Genomic DNA, 27,600 nt, shown 5'->3' on the forward strand with positions numbered 1-27,600 from the left:
TTATTTTGCCTCAATTCCGTGCTGATTTCAGAGAATGGTTCCGGGAATTCCCAGGTCGATTCGACACTCTTGTCACCGTTGTTCCGTTGCGCTGACTGCCGAACCCCGGGGGAAGAAGTGTCGCGTAGCTTCTTAAACAGAGTGTAGTCGTGATAATCGCTTAGGCAAAGATTGCAGAATGTGAATTCGCGGAGGCAGCGAAAAATTCTTGGATCCTTCCCAACACTAGACGACTTACAACGTTAGGCCTGATTTATGTCTTAAAAATTCCGTGTTTGTTTTGTTACATTTTTTTTTCTCCGTTTTCTGGTGGCCAGCAAGCGATCGAAGATAAAGGAAAAGCTTCCAGCCAGGGCAACAACCTTCTTCCCGAACGGGTGAGGAAAATTTCCACCTCAGGGACGAGTTTGAGGATGGCACATTCGGAGTGGGAAGGGTTTGTCAATTTTCCGTGGAAAATATCGACCCCATCCTCTTCCGGGAAAATATAGACGGTGGAAATGAAGTTCCGTGAGGTGGAAATTTTCACCCGCCAAAAACAATGCACGCGGTCTGGAGCAAAACGCTGCACGGTGTTGCCGAGGGAAGCTTTTCACTCAATATTTTTCATTGATTGATATTCTTTTCGATAGAGAGTGGCATTTATCGGTAGCAATTAGCTTCAATCTAGCCGGAAGGTAGTATCACACGATTTGTAACATTCCATTGTTAGGGGTTATTCGAAAAATTGAAACGTCGATTCGTTCCAATTTTCCGAAATCCCCCGGAAATCTCAAGTTAGCAGTTAAGGTATATAAATAGGAAGGAGTTTGGAGAATTTTTCAGCTTAATTTAAATACGCGATCGCATTCCAATTCAACGAGAGTAGGGAGGGAATCTAAAGAGCATCGAAGGATATAACCAACAGCAGTTAGAGCTTAGAACATAAAACGGTTGAATTTCATAAGAAGCGATAATCGATGGATTTATACAAAATTAAATTAAACTAGAAACGATTACGGTGCGCCTATAACACTTTTTTTTCTGGATAACACACTACAACTAATAACGTTTACACAGTTAAGTGGAGGTGAAAGTGTGACTAATAATCAATGACACATGTAGGTGGGTGGGTTGGTTGGATGACAAGGGAACAAGGGGGTGACACTGAAAAGCGATGAAAAGAAATATCAATTTAAAAAATATTTACATATAAACTCGCGCTCATGTTTTGTATATCTAAAAAAATCTGCAGCTGATTCAACGTTTTATCCTTACTTTAAAGTTTTTTTTTCATTTGTTTACTTTACTTTATACTTGTTTGTGTTTAAACTTTTGTGATACTCATTTGTATTTTTTTTTTAACATTTTATCATTTTCCTCAATTTGTAAATTATAAACTGTGATTTGTAATAAATATTGTTATATAATAGTAAAATTTTATAATTATTAGGTTTCTTGTTATCAGAGTTACTATAAGCGTGTTGCCTAGTTTGTCTCTGTTTGCTTACGCGGTGGCGGTTCCGGCACGACTTTTCGCTGCATGATCTCGCACTCGATTTATCAATTATTAGCCAATTATGATCCTCCTCTTCCTCGTCTTCTTCCTCATCACTAGTAGTAATAGTAGTTGTTGTTGTAGTGGTAGAAGTAGTAGTAATGGTGGCTCGATGCCGGCGCCAGTGACCGCCACACCGGCGCCGACTCCGAGGAAGTGGTTGTTGTTGTTGTTGTTGTTGTTGTGTGTGTGGTGGTTGTATTAGATTTGGAATTGCTCACTGCGCCTGCGGATCACATTGCAACAGCCGTACGATCGACGGATCACTTTTCGCCCCCTCGATGAACTCCTCCAGACTCAGCTTGCCGTCCTTGTTGCGGTCCATCTGGCGGAAGATCTTATCCGTTCGCTTTTCCGGTGTGCTCTCGTCCTCCGGCATCTTCATAACCGATCCGACCATCTTGTAGATTGCCTGTGCACATGAAAACAAACAAAAAACATTCATCAATCACGCCAACCGAAAACCGAAAAATAACACAAATTCCCAACATTAAGTTTCCAATCGATCAGGAATCAGGATGACTCACGGTTACAATTTCGAGCATCTCCTGCCGGGAGATGTACCCATTACCATCCAGGTCATACATCGAGAAGGCCCACTTTAGCTTCTGTTCCAGCTTGCCGCGGGACGTGACACTGAGGGCGCACAGGAATTCCCGGAAGTCGATCGTGCCATCGCCGTTGGCGTCGAAGGTCCGGAACACGTGCTCTGCGAACTGTGGATACAAAAGGGGAAAGCATTAATCAATACTAGCGGATTACAGCGATTATGAACGGGAAAACGGCAATCATCGTGCACCAATGATTGATGATTGCTGTTTTCCCGTTATCGACATGGGCTCCGTCGTTGGTTGGGAGGGATTGTAAATCATGAAATAAATTATGTTTTATAATATTTATGATTGATGGGATTGATGCAAGGGGTTTTCAAGCTTTTTCGTTTACCACGGGACTCACATCAAATGTTTCCACTATGGGATTTCACAAATTTCACCCTCTTAATAGGTCTACATCGTATGTGTTTGTTTTGCGTTGGTTGTAAGTGTGTGGGTGAAAAATAGCAGACAATAGAGTTCTCCAGATGCACAAAAGTGTGCGTGAGACCGCGCGCTACCTTTTTAAGTAGTAGTGATATCGCGATACCTTTTAGGTTCTTCTTCTTCTTCATTTTTATATATGGATGTTGGATTTTAGTGTTCATGAGATTGCGCTTGGAGATCTCTATAGAAAAGGGTGTCCCACATCAAATTGTATCACAGAAAAAACGCTGTAGAAAATTACCCATTGGGTATTTTCTCTTGAAAATGTGGGTAGAAGTAGTTAAGAGTGTATTGTATTTTTATCGCTGTCAGTTTTTCGCAAGTTGGAAAAAGGCGTCACCCGAAAAGCAACGCCGTGAATTGATTTTGTGAAAGCACCTGGAAAATCCTCAACTGGGCTACAAATGGTGAATTGACAACCTGGGAAGAGCGTTTTTCCTATATCTGGTCCTCACAAGTTCCTACCTCACACCTCCCCGTGGTGTAGCCTGGGCAATGTTGTCCTTCTGACAATAGCAAAGTGAGGGGGTGCGACGCGAACACTGGCGCGGTAACCATAACACGGCGATCGAGGAAATGCTTCGTCAACCCGCAGGAGTGCCAACCGGCACATTAGGATCGACGCCAGTAAGATCCTTATTACGGCATACTGGATACGGCATGGAACTATGGACACGACACGGCACAATGGATTGGATACCACGCTACAGGGCTGACAGTCGTGCTATTCTGCTCCCTAAGTAAAGAAGGGTGACACCTTCTTGAAATGGCGAGTGGGCTAATAGTGCGGCTGCCCCCGTCCCGGTAAAACCTTGGCAGGCCTCCGGATACGTTCAAAACTCGTCACCAATTGGTGATTGGTGAGTAGTAGACTCAGATGTAACATTCCTGACTTACGCCGATCTGGCTCTGAACACGGCCTCCATGAAGGACCGTGTCAACCCTAGCATGGCCTCCCTGCTTGCATAGATAACCATGGGATCACGATAGGCGACTACATACAACGAGTGGAGATAGCGGCCCGGAGGGGGGACCCAACAGAATGGAGAAAAACGGAGAAAAAAACAAAAAAGAAGAAAATGAGAAAACCCAAAAAAAAAATATGAAGGACGACGGCAAGACGCCAGAAATTGAAAACGGAGGAGCGAACGTGTTCGCAAGGAGCGGGATATTGCAGAGATCACCAGTGTTCCAACAGCAGCAGTAAGCCCCAAGGTGAGCAGCAAGGACACCAAGGAGAGCTAGGTCTTATGCTAAGCCAGGTGTTCACACCGAAATCCAGCAGTAGCACACCCCAAGAAGGATTGCAGCTTGGGAAGACCAAATTGATGGAGGTCAGGAGGAGGATCAATGAACTCCATGACTTCATCAAGGATAAGAGCAACGTCCACAAGGCAATAAAGGAAATGGTGACGGGCATCAAATCCGCCATTATTGCTGCCGAACGTGAACAAGATGCGCTGAGGACTGCGCGTAACTGCCGAAAGGGCACTGATCGAGGCCAAGGAGAAAGCAGAGTGCTGATTGAACCAGCGACCGAAACGGATGTGTTTTGTTTCTTCTGTGCTTTTTTTTGCTGCTGAAAACCTTTTCGCATGCGTTTTGTTCTCGAGTGACTGGAGGTGAACTGGTGATCGCATTTAAAAGTTTTGAATACCGTGCGTGATTTTTTTTTTTTTTTTTTTTTTTTTTTTTTTTTTTTTTTTTTTTTTTTTTTTTTTTGATCTCTTGTTGCTTATGCAATGGTGCTTGGTGTGGTCTTGCGTTTTTCTTTGTTGCCCCGTACAACCTCTATCACGCTGATATATTTTTCTGTTGCTGCGATGAGCAACTTCTTTGTGTGGTGTTAAAGAAGACAGTCCGAAAATACATGACCTTGATTATGCGTGGAGTGCGTTCTTTTGTACGTACGAGCTAGAAGAGCGTTATCAGTGATTGCGGTGGTTCAAGGAAAATTAAATAAAGCATTTCTGAAAACATGACGCTGCAAAGTCTCTAGGCCAATCGGGTGAGATCTTTCCATTTTATCTATTTATATTTTATTTTTTGTCACTGATTTATCAAATGCTCTATATTGACGAATAGAGTTGCCAAATCATTCACCCTCCCACTAACACAACTCTTTCCTTCCTGTGACACCTATGAAGGTAGTATGGGTTCCCTGCACCTTCTTAAGTAGATGTTGGATTAACTTTCCCTCCCTTCCCCTGCGATTGTAAGGATGTGGCCAGGTGTATAATGCGATGCTTCTATTGTAGATTTTATTTTCGTGTGGGGAAAATCACTAATCCCAAGTGATATTTTCTGCGTCAACACTCGATATTTTCTGCAAAACGTATTAGTTGACCATTATATAGCCACCCACGATTTGTACAATCGCATATGCTATGCTATGCTATGCTATGCTATGCACCTGGAAAATCCTCAACTCTCTCATCGGGACATCGGAAAACAACTCGAAATCGTGCAGTTAACGGTGAGTCGTGCATCGAACGGAAGGAGAAATGCGGTCAGAATGGATGTTCTATTAGTGATCAGGATCACAAGCGTGTCGTGAAAGCGTTTAAGCGGAATCCCAAATACTTCGGTCAGGGATGTGGCCAAAACGTTGAATATGTCCAAGTCTTTCGTTCAGAGAGCCAAGGACCGGGAGGAACTGCATACGTACTAAGTGCAGAAGGCTCCAAATCGTGACGAACGGCAAAATACGGTGGGAAAGTCATGGGCCCGAAAACTGTACACCCAGATGCTGACAAGCCTCATTGTCTCATCATGGATGATGATACTTACGTCAAGGCGGACTTCCGGCAGCTTCCAGGGCTACTGTTCTTCACCGCCCAGCACAAGTTTGATGTTCTGGAGGAAGTAAGGAAGCAGAAACTTTCAAAGTTTGCCAAGAAATACATAATTTGGCAAGCGATCTGCTCATGTGGCAAACGGAGTGCGCCGTTCGTGGCTACCGGGACTGTAAACGGGGAGATTTACCTCAACGAGTATCTACAGAAGCGTCTTCTTCTCTGTTAAAGCAACACGTGGGCCCTACGATCTTCTGGCCGGATCTAGCTACGTGTTTCTGTTCAAATGTTGTCCTGGAGTGGTATGAAGCCAACGCACTTTTGTACCCAAGGATATGAAACCTCCTCCCCCAACGCACCGGAACTAAGGCCCATCGAAAAATACTGGGCTATTATGAAGCAGGCACTACGGAAACTTCCCAAGCAGGTCAAATCTGAGGAAGACATGAAGAAAAAATAGGTTTCCCTACAGAAAAAGTTGCAGCCAGATGTTGTACAGAACCTAATGGATTGGATATGGATTTACATATTAAATGTTGGACCATGTGAACAGCGAATTTTTGGACAAGTCGAACCAAAGTTAGGGCGATAAAAGAGGGTTTTAAAATTCTTCCATAATAATTCCTGTACAAATTTCAAATAATTTGTGCGACATTTAAATCTTTATTAATTATTACCATATTGTGCACAAGCCGAGGGGGGCGACACATCTAAATCTCCATTCTAGATGCTGAACAAATCTCACACTAGCGAATCAAACTTCGAAAGATATTCTTTCATTTCTCACATCTACTTGCATCGCGCATCATCTGTTTGCAGGAAATCTTCATAATCGACGTCAATCTTCTCTCTATCTACTCAGCGTGCGCGCAGCTAACCACAGCAAAACACAATTTTGCCTGCATCGTAGATAGAGTCGCCCCCCTCGGCACAAGCCCATATTTTGGGGTCATGATTCAAACTTGAGGGTGGCCTATCATAAATTTAACATTTTGACGTAGGATTACGTCTTTAATTTCTATGCTGGGAGTCACATTAAAAAAAATCAAAATTCAGACATGTAACGAAAAATCCCAAACACGGACGTAATTATAGAGCGCAAATCGAACACACGACACATTGCGCATGTTCACATGAGCGAGCTCAATGCTCGATTGACCGCTCACCATTTCACCAATCAAAGGAAGGGAGGAGAAAAGCAGCGGTAATAAAAACGCTTGCCAAATCGTTTTCTTCGTCTGCCTACCTTGAAGACCCATTCCAACCGTCTATATCAAAGCCAAAATGGTGGGACTCAGAAATGAGAATTTTTCCAATAACATCCGTTCCCACCCAGATTGTACAAAACCCTTTTGGAAACTAACAAAAGTCTTCAAAACTAAACCGAGGCCTATTCCACCGCTGGTTCCATTGAATTGTCCCGACGATTCAGTGATTCACTTGATTACACCTGAAGAGAAGGCTGCCGCGATAGGTGAACATTTCGTCAGCTCCCACAATCTCGGACAAAACATCACCAGTCCTCACGGAGCTGAAGTTGCTGAAAATGTAACCAATCTCCACCAGGGTCCTAACATCTTTCCCGAGGAATCCGAGATCACGGCTGACGAACTGTTGGCTTATATCAAAACTTCCAAAAACATGAAGGCCCCAGGTTTCGACAACATTCTGAATCTGGAGCTCAAGCACTTGAGTTCCAGATTCTACAACCATCTGGCACTTATTTTTAATCAGTGCCTCCGACTTGGCTACTTCCCCTCGTGCTGGAAGTTACCGATCCATCAGCCTTTTCTCAGGGTTATCCAAGCTTTTCGAAAAGGGCAGTTCACAGCCGGCTTCTAACATCTGCCGAAGAAAACAACATCTTACTCTAGGAGCAGTTTGGTTTTCGAAAATGTCGATCAACCGTTCACCAACTGACCAGAGTACCAAACATTCTTAGGCGGAACAAGGCTGTTTCAAAACCATCTGCTATGGCATTGGTAGACGTTGAAAAAGCGTTTGACAATGTCTGGCATGATGGTTTGGTGTACAAGCTGCATCGATGCGGTCTTCCGATCTTCCTCATGAAGATCATACAAAATTATCTATCGGACAGGACTTTCCAGGTCTCTCTGAATGGCATCACTTTGGATGCCTTTAACATCGGTTCAGGTGTGCCCCAAGGAAGTATCCTTGGGCCCATCCTGTTCAATCTATTCACCTCCGGTATTCCGGCTCTCCCTGATGGTGGATCGTTGTCTTTGTTCGCAGACGACACATCCATCGTCTTCAAGGGTAGGGTCATCGGAGCTCTGACTACCAAACTCTAGAGAGGCTTAGATGTCCTGTCTGAGTTTTTCAACAGATGGAAGATCCGTATCAACGTGGCGAGGACCCAGGTCATAATTTTTCCACACTCAAAATCTCCCAGACTTGTTCCGTCTGAGAATAACAAAATCAGCCTAAACGACACAGTGGTGAAGTGGTCCAAAGAGGTAGTCTACCTCGGACTAACACTCTTCTTGTTCCTGTTGGGTCGCTTTCTAGAACCATTTTCACTGGGTCGTCGTGCTGCATTCTTACGACGTGCCCAGCCCGTAGTCGCCCAATTTTTGCAATGTGGATGGTTCTCCCAGCAGCTGGTGCAATTCGTGGTTCATTCGCCTCCTCTACGTTCCGTCATTCATCTGCACTCCACCGTAGATGGTACGCAACACCTTCCGTTCGAAAACACCAAGGGCGCGTTGGTTCTCCACGAGCATAGTCCAGGTCTCGTGGTCGTAGAGGACCACCGGTCTAATCAGCGTCTTGTAGATTCCCTGCCATAATGCGTCTTTGAATTTCTCTGCTGGTATCATTTTTGGCGGTCACCAGTGAGCCCAAACACACGAACTCATCGACCACCTCGATTTCGTCACCGTCAATCTGAACTCGGGTGGGAGGCTAACATTGTCTTCCCTAGAACCTCTTCCTTTCATGTATTTTGTCTTTGATGCGTTCATGGCAAGTCCAATCCGCCTAGCTTCAGCCTTCAGTCTGATGTACGTTTCCGCCATCATCTCAAAGTTCCGTGCCATAATGTCAACGTCATCGGCGAAGCCAAGGAGCTGGATGGCCTTCCTGAATATTGTGCCACTCGTGTCTATCCCAGCTCTTCTGATCACACCTTCTAACGCGATGTTGAACAGCAGACACGAAAGTCCATCACCTTGCCGTAACCCCTTTCGAGATTCAAAGGGACTCGATAGTGTCCCCGATACTCGAACAACGCACAGCACTCGATCCATCGTCGCCTTGACCAATTGCGTCAGTTTATCCGGAAATCCGTACTCGTGCATAATCTGCCATACCTTATCTCGATCGATTGTGTCGTATACGGATTTGAAATCGATGAACAAATGATATGTGGGCACGTTGTATTCGCGGCATATCTGCAGAACCTGCCGAATCGCGAAAATTTGGTCCGTGGTAGCGCGGGCACCCACGAATCCCGCCTGGTATTGCCCCACGAACTCTCTTGCATATGGTGACAGGCGGCGGCATAGAATTTGGGCGAGTACCTTGTAGGCGGCGCTCAGCAGTGTGATCGCGTGGTAGTTGCAGCAATCCAACTTGTCGCCCTTTTGTAGATTGGGCATACGACACCTTCCATCCACTCCTCCGGTAATATCTCCTCCTCCCAAATCTTGCCAATCACCCAGTGCAGCGCTCTAGCCAGTGCTTCACCACTGTATTTTAATAGCTCACTTGGTAGTTCATCTACACCAGTTGCTTTGTTGTTCTTCAGCCGACCGATCTCCTCCTCAACTTCTTGAAGATCAGGGGCCGGTAGCCTGTCGTCTTCTACGCGTGCTCCAAGGTTGTTGCCGTGCCACCTTCGTTTTCTGCTGCTTCACCGTTGAGGTGCTCTTCATAGTACTGCTTCCACCTTTCAATCACCTTACACTCGTTCGTGAGAAGGTTACCGTCCAAGTCCTTGCACATATCGGCTTGCGGCACGTAGCCTTTGCGCGAACTATTTAGCTTTTCGTAGAACTTCCGTGTGTCGTTTACGCGGTACAGATTTTCCATCGCCTTGCGATCTCGGTCTTCTTTCGGAAAACTGAGTTTTGTCTGTTCCGCGCTTGTCTGTATCGATGCACATTCAATCTCGTGCGGTGTTGCAGCATTCTCGCCCGTGCTGCATTCTTCTCCTCTACTAACAGTTTGCATTCGCCGTCAAACCAGTCATTTCTTCGGTCAGGGATTGCAATACCTAGTGCAGCTACAGCAGTACTACCTATGGCGGAACGGATGTCCTTCCAGCCATCTTCAAGAGAAGCTGCGCCAAGCTGCTCTTCCATGGGTAATGCAACTTCCAGCTGTTGCGCGTAGTCCTGTGCAACTCCAACGTCAATGTTGGGTCGCGGAGTTCGACTTCGACGGGTGTTATGCACCGTCGCGAGTTATGAACGCATGCATACTGCAACTAGGTAGTAGTCCGAATCAATGTTCTCACTGCGGTACGTGCGGACGTTGATAATGTCGGAGAAGAATTTCCCGTCGATTAGAACGTGATCGATTTGGTTTTCTGTGTGTTGGTTCCTGGTGGCTTTGTGGATATCCTTGCGGTGGAAAAAGGTACTTCGAACTACCATACCCCGAGAGGCTGCAAAGTTCACGCATCGTTGACCGTTGTCGTTCGATACGGCATGCAGGCTGTTTGGCCCGATTGCCGGTCTAAACATTGCCTCCCGTCCTACCTGAGCGTTCATGTCACCGATGACGATTTTGACGTCCCGTTGCGAACAGCCGTCGTACACCTGCTGCAGCTGCGCATAGAACGCTTCTTTCTCGTCGTCGAGTCTCCCTTCGTGTGGGCAGTGCACGTTGATGATACTGTAGTTGAAGAAATGACCCTTAATCCTCAACTTGCACATCCTCGCGTTGATCGGCTGCCAACCAATCACGCGTTGGCGCATCTTACCCAGCACTACAAAGCCGGTTCCCAGCTCGTTGGTGGTGCCACAGCTCTATACCTTTTGTCTCGTCCAGCAAAGTTCCTGCAGTGCTACGACTTCGATGTTGCGTGGTTGAAGTTCGTCATAGATTAACCTATCGCAGCCCGGGAGGCCAAGCGATTTGTAGTTCTATGTTCCGAGTTTCCAATCGTAGTCCTTATTTCGTCGCGTAGGTCTGTGCCGATTGTTCCGATCCGTATTTCTTTCTTCAGTATTTACAATTTTTTTGCAGGGCGGCTTGTTGGGCCTACCCCAACCCCCTGTCTTGCCGGGGGACCATCGTGCACAGCTCTTTTTAGAGTCCCACGCTGGCACTAGCACGGTGATCAGCCGCTCCTAACATGGAAAACAGACGCCGTTTTGAGCCGCACCTCCATGGTGAACAGACGCTCAGGTTTGGTGAAGCATTTCCTCTACCATCGGCCTATACTTACTGATTTAGGTAAGTAGTAATATCATCATTCACAATTTAATGTCACAAACAAACTTTTAAAATTACAGGTATCAATAGTCACTATTTTTTCATCAGCAACAAGGTAGCCGTTCCAAACGATCAAAAGGACACCAGAAAAAAATGCACCATTTAAAAAAAAAACAACCGGTCCTTTTCAGCGCCAACAGTTCAAAAACAGAAAGAGTTAAGATAGTAAATTATCGATCAATTAAAAAAATTAAATGCTTTACTCAATAGATTACTAAGTAGGACATATCAACGAGTAAGCAGTGGAGTACGGAGTACCTGCTTCTACAGAGGATTAGATTTATGTTAACCTAGCTTCTAAGTGAAAATGTATGTACTTAAGTTAATACATATTCGGTAAGTTGCGATGGTTTCTTCAGTCGAGTATCAGTACAAGGCACTGAAAAAGTCTGCATATTGTAGACGAAATACGCGTTTCTGTCAAGGATAAGCAAATAAGGTTACTAATCCTACATTGATCAGGATTCAATAATTCCCCATAGTAATTCATCGAGAACTCCATACAAACTTCAAGTCATTGGCATGACCCATATAAATCTTTACCAGTTTTTGCATAGACTCGTACCTCGTATTTTACGGTATTGAATCGAACCAGAGAGTGGCCTATAAGAAATTTATAACTAATGAAGCACCCTTGTGACTACCCCTTATCAAAATCAACAAACGTTCTTCAACAAAACTACCTCACAAACAAAAGCCCAATTCCGGTCAAACAGCACCAAAACAATTTCAGCTTTTACAAATTACCATCATCATCACCAACCATCGAGAAGATCATCCGAATACCAGCTATCCCTCCCCATCCTATCACCCTCATAATCGTATCCGCCCATAGACCCTTTATCAATAACGCAGTAATCGTTAAAAAAAACTCTCCCACCGACTGACTGACCGACTGACCGTGGAAAATTTGCCCTATAATTTCAACTCCCCGATGACAACGCAGTCAGCAGGAAGCGCTGCATGGGGCGAGGCAGATCGCTAAAATAAAATCGCTCAAATTAACGTGAATAGCTTCATCGTTAGGTTCAAGGCTCGCGAACGGCTCGTGGCCGGTCGTCCTTGTGTGCGGAGAGTAAACGCTGTTCCTCCCACCCATCAGCCATCACGGTTTCACCCCGCTGCTGGCTGGATTGAAAAGTCGGTAATTAATGGTACTTTTTCACCGTTGTAAACTGATTTTTTTTTTCTTCACTCCGCCATCGCGCTTGGTTTGACTTTTTCTTTACGATGCGAAGCGCGACTCACTGCTGCTGGGCTTGTGGAAAGATAAACAAATTATTCGAAATTTGTCAGAGGGAACAAAAGTTCAAAACGCGATAAAGAGGTGGCCCACGTGATGCTGCGTTGTCTTCGTTGCCAGGATTTAATTGGCCCGGTGAATTTCTGACGGCATTAATTTAAAAAATTCCACGAATGATCAACAAGGGCATGGAAATTAGTTAAACATGAAGCTTTATCGTAATAATTTTTGGAAAAACACAGATTTCGAAGTGGACCCTCAAGGAGTGTTTCTTGGCGAAATTACTGTCACTTTCAATGTGGTCCTCAATCTTCACTGTATTGTCAGGGAGACGAAATAAAGTTTAATTTATGTACAAGTTCCCTCGAGGAGAAGCTTAAAGGAGCGTGGTACCTAGCTCCCGTCCTCACCGGTCCCTAACTCACGCCTCCACGAGTCTTAGGATGACAAACGACTACCAGCTGAAACATGGACACAGCTGGGTGGCGTAACCTGGGTAATGTTGTCAATCCGACAATAGAAAAGTCAGGAGGTGTAGCGCGAACACTGGCACTATAACCGAAGCCCGGCGTTAGAGGAAATACTTCGCCAACCCAAGCGTCCACCACGGAGGACAGATTAGATTACGAACTGAATTTACGGCATGGACTTTTAGCGCAAATCAAAGAACAAGAATTGGAACTAGATGCACATGAGGATCCAGTGGAGGTGCCTAGTTGTTTTTATCCTAGGTAAAAGGTATGCTCAAAATTCGCTATTATCGTCGTCGTTGGCAGTACTATTCATATTTTTAAATTAATCATTGACCGTAGAAAATACATGAATTATAGCGTATCTTAATCGTTCGTTACATACCAAAAGAGAACTTAATCGTATTTTGACGTGAAGCGCTATGTATTGTGAGATGCCCGATGACCCCGGAGGGATCGTTTTTGCTTACTGAGCAGAAAATCATGGATTTTACCCCAAGCTCTTCCACAGCACAATAAATCGCCCTCGTAATTTGTATATTTAAGATTAACCACAACCTCGGATACTATTTGCATTATCGCGTATTTCAGTCGTTCTTTACATACCAAGCAAAAACGTAGTCATGTTTTGTCACGGAGCGTTATGGTTCTGAGATGCTCGATGACCCTGGAAGGATCTTTTTTGCTTACTTAGCAGAAAATCATGAGTTTAATCCCAAGTTCTCCGTCATGAGTCTTAAAATACATAATCACTAAACAAAATGACTATTTTCTTTCGATAGTTGGCTGTCATCTGATCACTCAATGCGCGCAATGTACTGATTTTCTGAAATAACCAAAGTGAAAATCAAACAAACACACCCTGCGCAAGTGTAAAGCAGCGGAGAAGAAAGACAGACACCCACTCAGAAATAACGAAAACTTTAGCCATCGCTCCGACGGCTACGACGCAAAGAGCGCCACTCAGTGTAGGGTTGCAAATGGGAAACAAAATTCCAGAACAACATGTGAAAAGGGCATACAAGCTTTTTGTAAACAAACCTTTGTAGGCCCTTTTCTCACCAACCGAGGGTCGCCCACGCAAAAAAGCAATATCATCGGGAAGGGGAAAGTGTCCCCTACCCGGTGATGTTAAAGGTTTGCGTTGGTGTCATATGGGTGGCGAGAAAAGGACATAAGAAGGTTTGTTTACAAAAAGCTTGTATGCCCTTTTCACATGTTGTTCTGGAATTATTCTGCGCTATGCCCTTTTTCATCTCCTATGCATGCAGTCGTGGTAAGCAAAGTCTGCAAAGAACTCAAAGAAGACATTAGCGCTTGTTGTTATTAAATTCGCTCCCTGCGCCACACGGAGTGTACCGCTCATTGTGTGGACCGCTTTCTCACAGATTGGTTGGAAGAGAGTGTGTGAAGTAAACGGGAGAACCACACACTCTTTGTCGAGTGTTGTGAGATGCATGCACAATAGAGTGGGTCATCGTTATATGGAAAAACGCAAACTTTACCTCATCGATCGAGAACAACTCTTTTTTGGTTCCATTTGGAGTCCCAAACAACTGTGCAAAATTTGGGGAAGATTGGTTTTAACTCGGCTTTCCGCATTGCGTTTGAAATTTGTATGGAAAAGAGTATGGGGAAACCAACTTTTTTGCATTTTTATCCCTAGAGACCACAATTTAGCATAAACAGTGCAAGTATCTACAAATATATACGATCTTCAGCAAAGTTGTAGCTGACAGTTTAGTGTCAAACAGTGAAGTTATTTGAAGATGCTAATTTCAAATAACAGACTGTAGTGGTAATTTTTATACGATAGATGGAGTAGATGAAAGCATAGAGTTGATAATTCCGTTAGAGTACGGCAGTGTGAAGATTGTATGTAGATATTAGGGATGGGAGCATACCATCAATTACTGTCAATGGTCGAAAGGTACAGTAGCAGCACCTACCCCACCCGTGTCCCCTCCAGATCATCAAGTCGACGATGACAGGAGCACTTATCGTGGTAGGGGTAAACAATAGTTGCAATTTCCAAAACCTACGACTGGATGCCTTCCTTCAAATAACAACTGAAGTGCGGTAAAAAATCGGTAGAACTGTTTCAAACACACAGTTGGTACTTGAGCGGGTCGATTTTCATCTCTTTTTGCCAGTGGTGGCGGGAAGGGACACCCCTCACCATCCCTCTCCAAAGGGGGAGTTTGGTAAAGAGATATGAAAAAACCGATTTGTACCTTCCTTAAAAGTTGTCCTTAGCTCGCTTTTCTAATATCTACATACAATCTTCACACTGCCGTACTCTAACGGAACTAGGGTAACCAACTGATTTTGGACCCCTAGAGGAAGTGAGATCACGTTTATGTCAAAATAATATTATTTGTTTATTATTATTATGCAATTTACATGCGGTTGTGTTTGAAAGCTACTCATCTTGGATGTAAAATATCACTAGATGTTTTATTTATTGATATATACTCGAAAAAGAATTCTTTTCACATCATGATATTCACATATTTTGGACCCTTCCACTTGATTTTGGACAGTGTCCATAATATATTTTGGACACACTGAATGGGAACGAATATATTTTGGACATGCTAAAGTTCTTTCAACCTATGAGCCTAAAATTAATTACGACGGTCACTTCTTCCTATCTCGCATTTGTTAGGTCCGTCTAGGTGGGAACATTTTCAAAGAAGGTGCCGTAAAACGGGGTGAAATTGATCAGCGGGGTGAATTTGATCGCTGAGTATACCCAATATTGTACTTATGCATAATATTTTTACAATGTATACAAATATACATTCGTACGCTTAGTAACGAAAAACATGTTACACATGAAAAAATATCACGAGAAATTTCAGCGATCAATTTTGCCCCGCTGATCAATTACACCCCGTTTTACGGTATGCATAAAAGTTAACCCCCCGTTACTCGCGCTGTTGTACTTTGTACAACACATATGAGTTTTCCATTGTTATTTTGTTGCTGCCAATCGATCTGAAACCAACTTGTATTCCTCAAAAAACTTGTTTTGAACTAAAAAAGCTAAACTTTGATTACAATTAACCCCCAAAATGCGGATAATAGAGAAAATTTAAATGGAAACCGCCTAAACAGTGTCCATACTACGTGGGATTGACTTAATTGGTTACAATATGGAATATCTCGAGATCCTGACCAGATAGAAAGTTACTGTCTTCGGCAAAGTTGTTCAGGAGGTCAAAGCCTATTTCTTGGTGTACAATAGTTCAGAATTATCTCACTTCGTGGTGCTAGTATACATGTGAAATTCTCGTGTATAAAATATCTCTAGATCCTGACCAGCTGAAAGTAAATGCCTTCAGCAAAGTTGTTCAGGAAGTCAAGCTCTTTTCGTTGGTGGAGTAGTTCAGAAATTTCACACTACGAGGCGCTAGTATATGCGTGTAATTCTCGCATATACAATAGCTCGAGTTCTTGACCAGCTAGAAAGTTACTGTATTGGGAAAACTTGTTCAGGGGGTCAAGACTTTTCGACTGGTAGACAGTAGTTCAGAATTTTCTCACCACGTGGCGTTTGTATACATATACACTTCTCGCATATGATATATCTCGAGATCCTGACCAAATAGAAAGTTACTGTCTTTGAAAAAGATGTTCAGGAGGTCAAAGCCTATTGCTTGGTGTAGAATAGTTCAGAATTTTCTCACTATGTAGTTTTAGTATACACGTTAAATTCTCTCATATAAAATATCTAGAGAGCATGACAAGATAGAATGTTACTGTCTTGGGCAAAGTTGTTCAGGGGATCAAGGCCTTTTGGCTAGTGGACGGTAGTTCAGAATATTTCACTTCATGGTACTAGTATATACGTGCAATTCTAACATATGATATATCTCAAGACCTGCTAAAAATGTACTGTAATCGGCAAAGTTGTCCAGGAGATCAAACCCTATCGTTGGTGGAAAGTACATAATTTTCTCACTAGGTGACGTTGAAAGACACGTGAAATCCTTGCATATAAAATATCTCTAAATGACCCGCATACTAGTGCCACGTAAAGGGAAAATTCTGAATTACTGTACACCAACGAAAAGATCCTAACATCCTGAACAACTTTGCCGAAGACAGTAACTTTCTGTCTGGTCAGGATCTAGAGATATTTTATATGCGAGAATTCCTCATGTATACTAGCGTTGCAAAGTGATAAAACTCTGATCTTAAGTCCACCAACAAAAAGGCCTTGACTTCCTGAACAACTTTTCCGAAGACAGTAACTTTTTATATGATCAGGATTTTGAGATATTTTATATGAGAATTTCACGTATATACTAGCACCATATAGTGAAAAAACTCTGAACTATAGGCTTTGAACTCCTGAACAACTTTTTCGAAGACAGTAACTTTCTATCTGGTCAGGATTTCGAGATATATCACATGCGAGAACTTCACATGTATACTAGCGCTATGTAGTGAGTAATTTTTGAACTACTGTCCACCAGCAAAAAGGTTATGATCTCTAGAACTACTTTGGCAAAGACAGTAACTTTCTATCTGGTCAGGATCTCGAGATATTCCATGTTGTAACCAATTAAGTCAGAACCCTCGAAGTATAGACACCATTTACGCGGTTTCCATTTACATTTTCTCTATTATCCGCATATTTTGGGGGTTAACTGTAATAAATATTTAGCTTGTTTAGTTAAAAGCAGGAATACTCGTTGATTTCAGATCGATTGGTAGCTCGGCTGCAAAATGGAAATGGAAAACTCACACTGTTGTACAAAGTACAACGCGTGAGTACTCGTGTAACAAAAGTTAGCGCGAGTAACGGAGGAAATATAATATAACATAAGGAAACAACTGATCATACCATAAAAAAATCATTCAGAAGTAAATCTTAATACGGAGACCTGACTCTATGCTTGCAGTCCATATTATTTTTTGTATGGGCTGTTCATAAACTACGTAGACGGTTTTTGAGAGATTTCAACCCCCCCCCCCCCCTTCCGTAGAAGACAGTCTCAAACACAAAATTTAAAAAATTGTATGGACCGTAGGCATCTGCCAAGCGCTCCCACCCCCCTAAAGCGTCTAAATACGTAGTTTATGAACAGCCCCTTAGTTAAATGCGTTTGGGAGATAGGAAAACTTTTGTGGAAAACTAGGAACTAGGAAAACTAGGAAAACTCAGAGTGGACCACTCTACGTGTTTTGCCGTTTTTCCCATTTTGAATCGCCTGATAAACAAGAAATATATTTAAAAACAATGAATTCATATAATTTTGATTGATTTACTTACCAATTTAATCAGAAATCTGAGATAATAGCACGATCGACCAACCGGAATTTTTTTTGTCGCTCTTTTGATGATTCTCATTTGATAAGTGTCCAAAATAAGTTGGTAACATTTTTTTACGATCTTTTTTGGACACTTTTTATTTAATACTTTTTAAGTAAAATCTTAAGGTGAAATCTTTATAAACACGTGAAATACATCTTCCAAAGTCAGATAAACTGATTTAATAAAAAAAAATCATTGAATTGTATATTTTAGACCAAATTTAAAACAAGTACACTAACGCCGATTCCTCTTGACAAACGTCGAAACATGAAACTTTTTCGATAACATTTTCTAAAACTGCATAAATTGAGTAATTGTAAGCAATTTGAGGTGAACCAATGATCTTAAGACATAGCAAGTAATTGAAAGAATGTAATTACAACATCAACCCAGATGAATTTGAAGAAACTAGACAGTAAGCGAGGAAAATATATGAAAAGGGTCCAAAATATGTAGGGGTCCAATTCAAGTTGGTTACCCTATCAACTCTATGCTTTCATCTACTCCATCTATCGTATAAAAATTACCACTACAGTCTGTTATTTGAAATTAGCATCTTCAACTATGTAAATCGTTGACTTCACGTAGAAGTAATACTAAAAACATATAGTCAAAGTACAGTGAAGTTATTATTTTGCTTTAAATCATGATTTAAAAATCGAGATGAAAGTGCGTGCGAAGCTCTTTCAGATGATATATAAAAACCGATATATTTTTCAAAATTAAAGAACCAAATTTCCATACATATTACAAACGTAATGCGGAAAGCCGGGTTACAACCAATTGTCCCCAAATTTTGCACAGTTATTTGGGACCCCAAATGGAACCAAAAAACATTGTTCTGAAAAAATGATCATAATGACCCATCCTAATGCACAAAGTTGCTTTGCTAACGCTCTGAGGTGCTTTCCAGCCCTGGTCAGCTATAGAGCGATTAAATAAGCAACACATAAATAATAAATACACACTTAGAAAAATTGATGTAAATGTAGGTGCCCTGAGACTGACATATACGAGCGTCAAGTTTGACATAAAATTGAGTCATAATAGACGCAAAATATAGGTCAGGTACTTTTCATCGAGCAACGAATTTTTCAGTCTCGGAGCACTTATTATTACATGAAATGTTTGTTTACGTCTCATCTTTTATGTCAAAGCTTGATTCCGTCACGTGTAAAATTAATTATTTCTAAGTGTGTACTTTTGGTAGCATCGCCAATTTGTGGCGAATCCTAACCGAATACCCTACCCAACCCTTCAACTCCGTAGCGCTTATAAGGATGTCGGTGACCTCTCGTTATGTAAATACTTCAACAACATCTCCTTCCCTATCCCTACACAGCAAAAAAATAAATTTTAATATCACATCCAAGAGGATGCACTTCAATCATGTCGAAAATCTCATCTTATTTTTATGGTCACAAAAATAAACAAATGCAGTAAAAGCAGCGTAAAGTCAGTTCATGCACTGAATTAACAATAATGTTGTCCTTTTTGGCAAATAATATAACACCATATATTCGACACGATTGAAGTGCATCAACTTTGATGTGATATTAAAATTATTATTTTAACGGTGAATTTATGGTAAAGATGGACGTGTTCGTGAATAGTGACAGTTATGCTTCTGGTATTCTTATTTAGATTGGAATCAATGTCTACTATCCAGCATTATTCCTGAAAGTAGTCTGACTGAAAATTTCAAAAAAGTCGTGAGTGTCGCTAGCAGTCTTGTAAGCGGTCACCGTAGTCGACACATTTTCTGTGATAATCCACTGCCTTTGCGTTCGACACTTGCAAAACAAGCTATCAAATTACAGTACCAAACTAAAATGTCATATGACAGGCTGTGTCATACGACACTGTCGCCGAAGATCGTCGCGAATGTATGAATTTTAGTGTTTCTCATAATAAGAGCCGCTGATGTTGTGCTTGTGTGAATCCTGAAAATAGCAAGCAACGATGTCCTAATAATAACATTTCTGATCAGAAATAATTTAATTTACGCCAAACTGAGGAATTAGAATGAAATCGCACATGTCGTATGATAGTTATTTGATAATTTTCTCGAATGTTGTTCTACCGTTTGTGTTGTGTAAGAGAGATGACAGTAGACCAGACAGACTGTCACGCACGACAACGAAGCGAGTGTAGTAAAAAAAAGTCAACAGTTTCAACCCCTGGTCGCTAGTATCCAATCTACGAAGTATATCATAACAACGCTAACGCTAAGTTCCCTCGAGAAGATGCTCAATGTACATCCGATGTGGGTTGTTTCCATGAACTCTAGGCACAGTGGGTGGGATTGATGGGAAAATTGTATCAAACTAGGCATTTCTTACTCTGTGGGCTTAGTCTGAGAGGGTTAAGTGATTTCTATTAATTCCCTTAAAAAATCTTTCATATTTTGCCCTTTCAACACTGTTTGAGTATTTCATCCCCATTTTGAAGAATTATGAGATTTTGTATTTCAAGGTTAAAAAAGTTAATTTACCTATCAGAAAATTATAGAAGTATTTTGTCGTTTGTAAAAATCAGTTGAGCGCTTAAGACCATTTCGGTAGCCATTTTTGTCTCTCATTTATTAATACAGAACACCAGCAGAAAACATAGATCCTAATGATGCTTAAACTATCTTATTTAAGGAACAGCTGATTTTAGTAAAATTATTAAAGCGCTATGTTGTCTGTAATTTGTTCGTCGGAAAGGTAGGCCTCAGTATCGTATAGTTTTGCAGTGGCCTGGGACGAACGTTCAAATCAACCGACTCAAGAATAGCAGAGTAGTCCATTCTTCCCTGAAACGTATCCGCTATGACCATAGCTCTAGCGACTGAAGAGTTTCCAAACGTATTAACTGACTTAATACCAAGCCATCGAAACTTCCTCTTAGTACTAAGGCTGCAAAATGCGTGTCGATCGAGGTGTCGATTCATAGTTGACATGGCTGGTTCTCAGCAATGCGATGACCCATGATTATGATCGAAAAATATTTTATTTTATTTTGAAAAGATAGAAACCCAATTGGATCTGTAGTTGGCCAGCCGGAACGGAAAAACCCCGAGCAAAATGCGTGTCGATTCATGTTGACATGACTGGTTCTCGGCAATTTGGTTACCACATCTTAAAATTGAGCCACTACATGAAAGGTATCGTATGACTATCTACTTTCAAACGGAACAGACAAGGAACCGATTTGAGTTGTGGGTGGCCAATCGGAACGATAAAACCCGTGAAAAGTGGCTCTGTGGAAATTCGGATTCACCGGGAAAATGGTCAATTCCTGAAAGAAGACCTAGAGATCCACGACTTTTTCCTAAATTGCATACAATCATGAGCATAGAGGAAATATATCACCATATCGATTTTGCAACCAAGTGGCCAAAAAACGGTTCTCTTGATATCCGGAATCACCGGGAAATTAGTCAATTCCAGAAAGTAGACCTAAAGATCCGTGATTTTTTCTACCTTGCGTATAATCATTAGTATAGAGGAAATACGACATCAACATATAGATTATGCTAACGAGTGGCCAGAATACGGTCCTCTGAATATCCAGAATCACTTATGTAATTCAATGATGCGAATCACTTATGCAATTCAATTCTTAAAAGTAGACCTGGAGATCCGTGCTTCTTTAGAAAATGTGAAGAACCTTAGTTGAGAATATATACCTCAGTGACATATTGATTTGGTCCCCCCGTGGCCATTATATGCCTTTCTGGATATCCAGATTCACTGGGAAAATGCTTTGTTAATAAACTACGTAGACTCTTTATATGGGGGGGGGGGGGGTGGGGTGTTTAAAGGATATCTACGGCCCATACAAATTTTCAAAAAAAGTATGGATGATTGTCTACGCGGGGGAGGGGAGGGGTCTAAAACCTCTAAAATTGGTCTACAGCCCCTTTCACCATATCAATTCTGTCACCGAGGGGTCTCTGGATATCCGGAATACCTGAGAAAACGGTCAATTCCTGAAAGTAGACCTAGAGATTCGCGATTTTTTTTCTAAATTGTATACAATCATGAGCAAAGAGAAAATATGCCATAATCATATATGTAGATTCTGCTAATGCTAGCTAGAAGGTGGTCCTGCGGATATCCAGATTTACTTGGAAAATGGTAAATTCCTGAAAGTAGACCTAAAGATCCGCGTTTTTTAGGAAATGTGAAGAACCTTATTATCGCAGTGGCATATTGATTTGGTCCCCCGGTGGTTATTAAACACCTTTCTGGATATCCGGATTCATCGAGAAAGTTACCTATTCTCAAAAGTAGTCCTAGAGATACCCGATTTTTTCTAAAATTCATACACTCTTGAGTATAGAAGACATATATCACCACCATAATGGCAAATGGTGTTTCCGCAAGTGTTACATTTTACTCGACATTATGATGAGTCTTACGTACAAAAATAGCATAAGTAATCTGACTTAACGGTTCTTCGTCTGAAGTTTTCTCCTTCACAATTGATGCAAACATAGTACGGTTTTTGCAAGCTGTGACGCTGAAACACCTGAAAATTGTGAAAATTACACTTTCTTAAATGGTTTGACCGAGTGCAACTCTTACAACTTGCGGAAGATTTTGATTTGCTTTGATTGATTGCCCTTTTGCAGAAATAATTCAAAGTCTCTTTGTAATTTGCATATTTCCTCTATACTCAAGATTGTATGCAATTTAGAAAAAATCGCGGATCTCTGGGACTAGTTTGGGAAATAAACAATTTTCCAGTGAATCCAGATATCCCGATCGGCGTTTTATGGCCACCGGGCGATTGAATCAATATAGAGCTGCGATATCGCTTCTCAACTGAAGGTTCTTCATATTTTCTAAAAAATCATAAATCTCTAGGTCTACCTCAAGAAATTGACCTTGATTCCAGTGATTTCTGATATCCAGAGGACCGTTTCCTGTTCACTCGGAAGCAGCATAGATATGGTGGTGGCATATTTCCTCTGAGCTCATGATTGTATGCAATTTAAGAAAAAAGTCGTGGAACATTTTTAGGAATTGGTGAATCCAGACATCCAAAAGGGCACTTTATGGCCATCCAGCAGCAGAATCGATATGGTGATGGCATATTTTCTCTATGCTGATGATTGTATGCAATTTGGAAAAAAAATCGAGGATCTCTAGGTCTACTTTCAGGAATTGACCATTTTCCAGGTGTTTCCGGATATCCGGAGATCGTTTTCTGGCCACTTGGTTGCAGAATCGATTTGGTGATGGTATATTTCCTCTATACTCAATATTTTATGCAATTTAGAAAAAAAATCGTGGATCTCTGGGACCACTTTTAGGAAATAACAAATTTCCCGGTGAATCCGGATATCCAGACGGGCGTTTATGGCCACCGGGGGATCGAATCAATATGGAGTTTTACATTTTCTAAAAAAACACGAATCTCTAGGTCTACTTTCAGGATTGACTTGATTCCAATAATTCTGGACCGTTTTCTGGCTACCCGATAGCACAAAGGATGTAGTGATGGCATATTTCTTCTATGCTCATGCTTGTATGCAATTCAGAAAAAAAAATCACGGGTCTCTAGGTCAACTTTTAAGAATTGACGTTTTTCCTCGTGATTCCGGATATCCACAAGACCACGCAATTTAATAAGCCAAAATATTAAGGTTTTGGCAATTTCACGTTGCTGAAAGTACTACAGCTATCCCCGAGAAAGCGTTACCCACTGAGTTGCACCCACCACTTTTTCTCGGCGGGGTTCCAACCAGTCGGTCTGATTTTGACGTAGGACTACGCCTTTAATTTCTATACTGGGGGTCACATTAAAAAAAAAAATCAAAATTTAGACATGTAACGAAAAATCCCAAACACGAACGTAACGATAGAGCGCAAATCGAACATTCGACACATTGTGCATGCTCACATAATCGAATGGCCGCTCGGTGGACCGCTCACCATTTCACCAATGAAAGGAGGAGAAAAGCAGCGGTAATAAAAACGCTTGCCAAATCGTTTTCTTTGTCATTTACTTTCGAGCAATGGACGGATAAGCGTCGCAAACGACGTATGAGTGGAACAGCATGCATCGCATCAATACGAAAACGACGACGAATGCACCCACATCGACCGGAGGAACGGCTTCCCGCAATAGGCAGCATGACTGGGCCACCGTCATCCGGTTGGCATCGACTTGCACTGGTGTTGAAGAGTCAAGTGGAAGTTGTTCAGCAATCAAATTCAATCCTGGTCGGAGCACGTCTTGGTCTGATATGAATGCTGCCATATACTTGCAACTAGGAACGCTGTGATGAAAAATACTCCAAAAGAGAGGGGCCTAATTTGCTATTCTGTAAGTGTAAAACAGATTGTAATTCAGTGAGTGTGAACAGTTGTAATTCCATTAGCTGTAGGGACAGTCGTTACAACTTATTTGAAAGAACCAGAAAGTGAACGCGGACATCGAAATGAGAAGCATTATTAACGGCAACGACATCCTTCGAACGTTACACAACTGAGTTTGACTACAATAATCATCTGCGTAATGCTGCTGCCAGGAAAGCCAACTGAGCACGCTGTCTCTGCTGGAGATACCCAAGTACACCAGTTTGTTTGCATCGATCCAAAATGGCAGTTTCATTTGCGACGGAAATGGTCACCACACATTTGGTAGGACCCTGAAGGACGCGGACATCGGAGGCTCTCTGAGGAGCTTCACCATCTTTTGGACGTTCCGCTGCAGTTCCGATAGGCTGACTACAATATTGATCCCCTGCAAAATTTCAACCGCTGTGCAATGGTGTAAGCACGCCATCCCAAAAGTACCAGCATGTAAATCTCTTGGATCCCTAATGGCCTTATTCAGGGCCACTATATCTCTAGATGGCGGGTAAAACAGGTTCACAAAATAGAAATATTTTTGAACCATCGAGAGAAATTACAGCAAAGAATCATCAATTAGTGCCAATAGCAGTGTTCGGAAAATCACTATCAGCTTTGGGTCATTGAGTCTCCGTGAGAGAATAAACTTGCGTAAATCATACAGCTCTAAACCTTCCGCAGACGTCAATTGGTAGCACGTTTATGCATTTCGTGTTAGTTCTCCATCCACTGAAGGATATACAACAGCAATATCAAGAAATAGCGCAAAAATAAAAGGAGCGTCAAAAGGCAACAGCGATTCGTACCTATTCGTTCCGTACCCTCCAACTCCAACAACCCTTTCGATGGACACCTCGAAAAAACAACAAACGGTCCTTTTCAGGGCCACCAATTCAAAAACGAAAAGAGTTAAGATAATAGATTATCGATCAATTAAAAGAACTAAGGGCTCAACATATTTGTTCCGTCTACTAGCACTCCTACGTCAAGCTTCCGTTCGTGCCCCTATGCACAGACCCTTGTACTTTTTTTTGCATGTGAGTAGGTTCAATGGAGAACTAGTCACTCGCAGAAAATCAGAGCGCTTGGTTGAAAACCCACCGATACAAAGCGGTGGGTGCAACTCAGTGGGTAACGTGTTCTTCGGGGGAAAGCTGTAAACCTCGAAAATCTTGAGTTCAAATTCAAATTGCGGATTGTTGTAAGAAAAAGAACATCACAAGAAAACAACAATTTTGAGAATAAATCGCTAGGTTTTCAGTTACTAGATCTTTTCTCCTGAATTGTATGGTGTTTCTGTTCTTCCGTTCACTTTTCTTATATTATGTACTCGACGTTAATCCACTATCACTTTTATTATATCTTTTCAATATAATTATTTTGCATCAATAACCTGATATTAAAGCCTCCAGCGTTCATTGCAGTGTTTTTGCTGGCATCCACGTTATTTTCCCATTTTCCATCCCATAAATTCACAATCCACCACAGTCCATCGCAATTTTCCCTCCGCACAAAAACAACAAGCGTAATCCTTATCTTCGCCAGCAGCAATGGCAGTCTGACTGGTTCATTTACCGAACCAAAACACCACCGTCTGATTTTCCCACCGGATTCTCTCGGCGAGTGGGCAAAAGAAACCCGACAACTCCAACACCCCCGCAGCCCCTATTCATGGATTTCCTTACCTCATCTTCAACTGGCCTACGACTGGAGGATCTGGCTGTATGTGCCAGCGCATTATCCTTTGCAGAACGAACAACAACCAACTGAATGTTTAATGGCTTTGCAATTTTCGCGTGATTTAAGATGTTCCGTTGCCGTGCCGACCCCAGTCGGTAATAAGATAACATTAGCTAGTCTGGCATTTGGGTCTGTGAAATATTCAGTAACAACCGAACCGGCCAAGCAACATGTGGTCAAGAGAGAGAGATGGCGGCAGTAGCAGGGGCGGAGATGAGATGAGATCTCAAAGGATCTAAGGCTTTGAATTAACGCTGTTGTATGAAGCGGATTCAGATGGTGATAAATGGCAACCGAGAAAGCAGATAGAGGTGTGGATGGGGTAGATTGTGATCAGAAAAAGAAGCATTTTCCGGATCGTCACGCCGCCGGCTTACCTTGCTCGCATCCCCGTACGGGAAGAAGTTGCCATAAATTTTCTTGAATTCCTCCACCGATAAGTGGCCGCTGGGGCAGTCTTTCAGGAAACCTTTGTACCATTCTTGTATCTCTGCGTCTAAATTGGGTGGAAATTGGAAATGAGAAAGGGAGAAAAAAGAAATAGAATGAAACAATGAATATGCGATGAATTTATTCTCAAGGTAACAGTATTTATTTATGGCTGGCATTCGGATTTTCTGGTGTTGCGGAAAATGATACGCTGGGCCGGATGCGTCATACAAATCGAAAACGGAATACAATTTTCATAAATTATAGCCCACCTTGATTGGATGAGTTGATTTCAGCAACTTTACTCGTAAATAGGGCTTCTATTGGAAATTTCGGAATGTGTCTTGTGTTTTCTCGGAAAAGAAACCAGTTCACATTTAAGGTCATTTATTATGTAGATAAGGATGAAAAAATATTTGATGATTGATATTCAGAATAAAGAATGGACACTGGTCAATCCCGTCGAGCTGCCATATTTTTTCCGAGCTCACAAATCTTTCATTTCAAAAATAAGGATTTCAGCTTTTGATGAAGAAGTTTAATTAATATAGCGCATTTCTCACAAACCTGGGCATGTAAGCGAGTTTGCACTTATGCAAAAATGAGATAGACATGCAAGTTTCCATTTAATCGTATTGGTGACTTCGGTGCACTTATTCCTAATGACGCAAAAAGTGCGCCGAGGTCACCAAAACGATGTGACGGAAACGTGCACTATCACACTTTTTTGCACTTTTAGGGTAGTTCAGATTCAGATACAATCAACAATATCGTTCAGTTGAATGTTGGCGCCTATAGTAGAATGTATAGGGAAGGATTGGTAATGTCCATTAAATTGTAGCACCTTAATTGCTCATCCTTTACAGATATGCGTAGTTTGTATACAATGTGCAGACTTATTCAGTTAATCCTACTCTCTATTCCTATCGAAACGGATTTCCCATTATACAAAAATCGGCGAAGCCAAGAAGCTGGATAGACTTCCTGAAGATCGTGTCACTCTTGTCTATCCCAGCTCTTCTGATCACACCTTCTAACGCGATGGTGAATAGCAGACGCGATATTCTATCACCTTGCCGTAATCTCCTTCGAGATTCAAAGGGACTCGAGAGTGTCCCCGAGATTAATGTTCGTTCTCTCTCTTTTTATAATATCATTAAGTTTTTGTGAAAAAGTGCTAAAAAAAATAAAATGAGCGCCAATGTGT

At 41.9% G+C, this 27,600-nt stretch overlaps 1 protein-coding gene across 2 annotated transcripts in view; it reads right to left on the minus strand.

Annotated features, from left to right (window-relative positions):
• Positions 1–309: 309 nt before the first annotated feature.
• Nca (neurocalcin homolog) overlaps positions 310–27,600 on the minus strand; it is a 501,567-nt gene continuing 474,276 nt past the window's right edge. For both annotated transcript variants that reach the window (XM_065217349.1, XM_065217347.1), the window contains exons 3-5: positions 26,342–26,460; positions 2,065–2,253; positions 310–1,949 (exon numbers count right to left, since the gene is read on the minus strand). In XM_065217349.1, the coding sequence (XP_065073421.1) occupies positions 1,755–1,949; positions 2,065–2,253; positions 26,342–26,460 (503 nt within the window). In that variant the 3' untranslated portion in view covers positions 310–1,754. The remainder of the gene's footprint in view (positions 1,950–2,064; positions 2,254–26,341; positions 26,461–27,600) is intronic.

The sequence above is a fragment of the Ochlerotatus camptorhynchus genome, unplaced genomic scaffold, assembly GCF_037179485.1.
Source record: "Ochlerotatus camptorhynchus isolate MF236.1 unplaced genomic scaffold, CSIRO-AGI_Acam_v1.1 ptg000074l, whole genome shotgun sequence".
NCBI classification, from domain to species: domain Eukaryota; kingdom Metazoa; phylum Arthropoda; class Insecta; order Diptera; family Culicidae; genus Ochlerotatus; species Ochlerotatus camptorhynchus.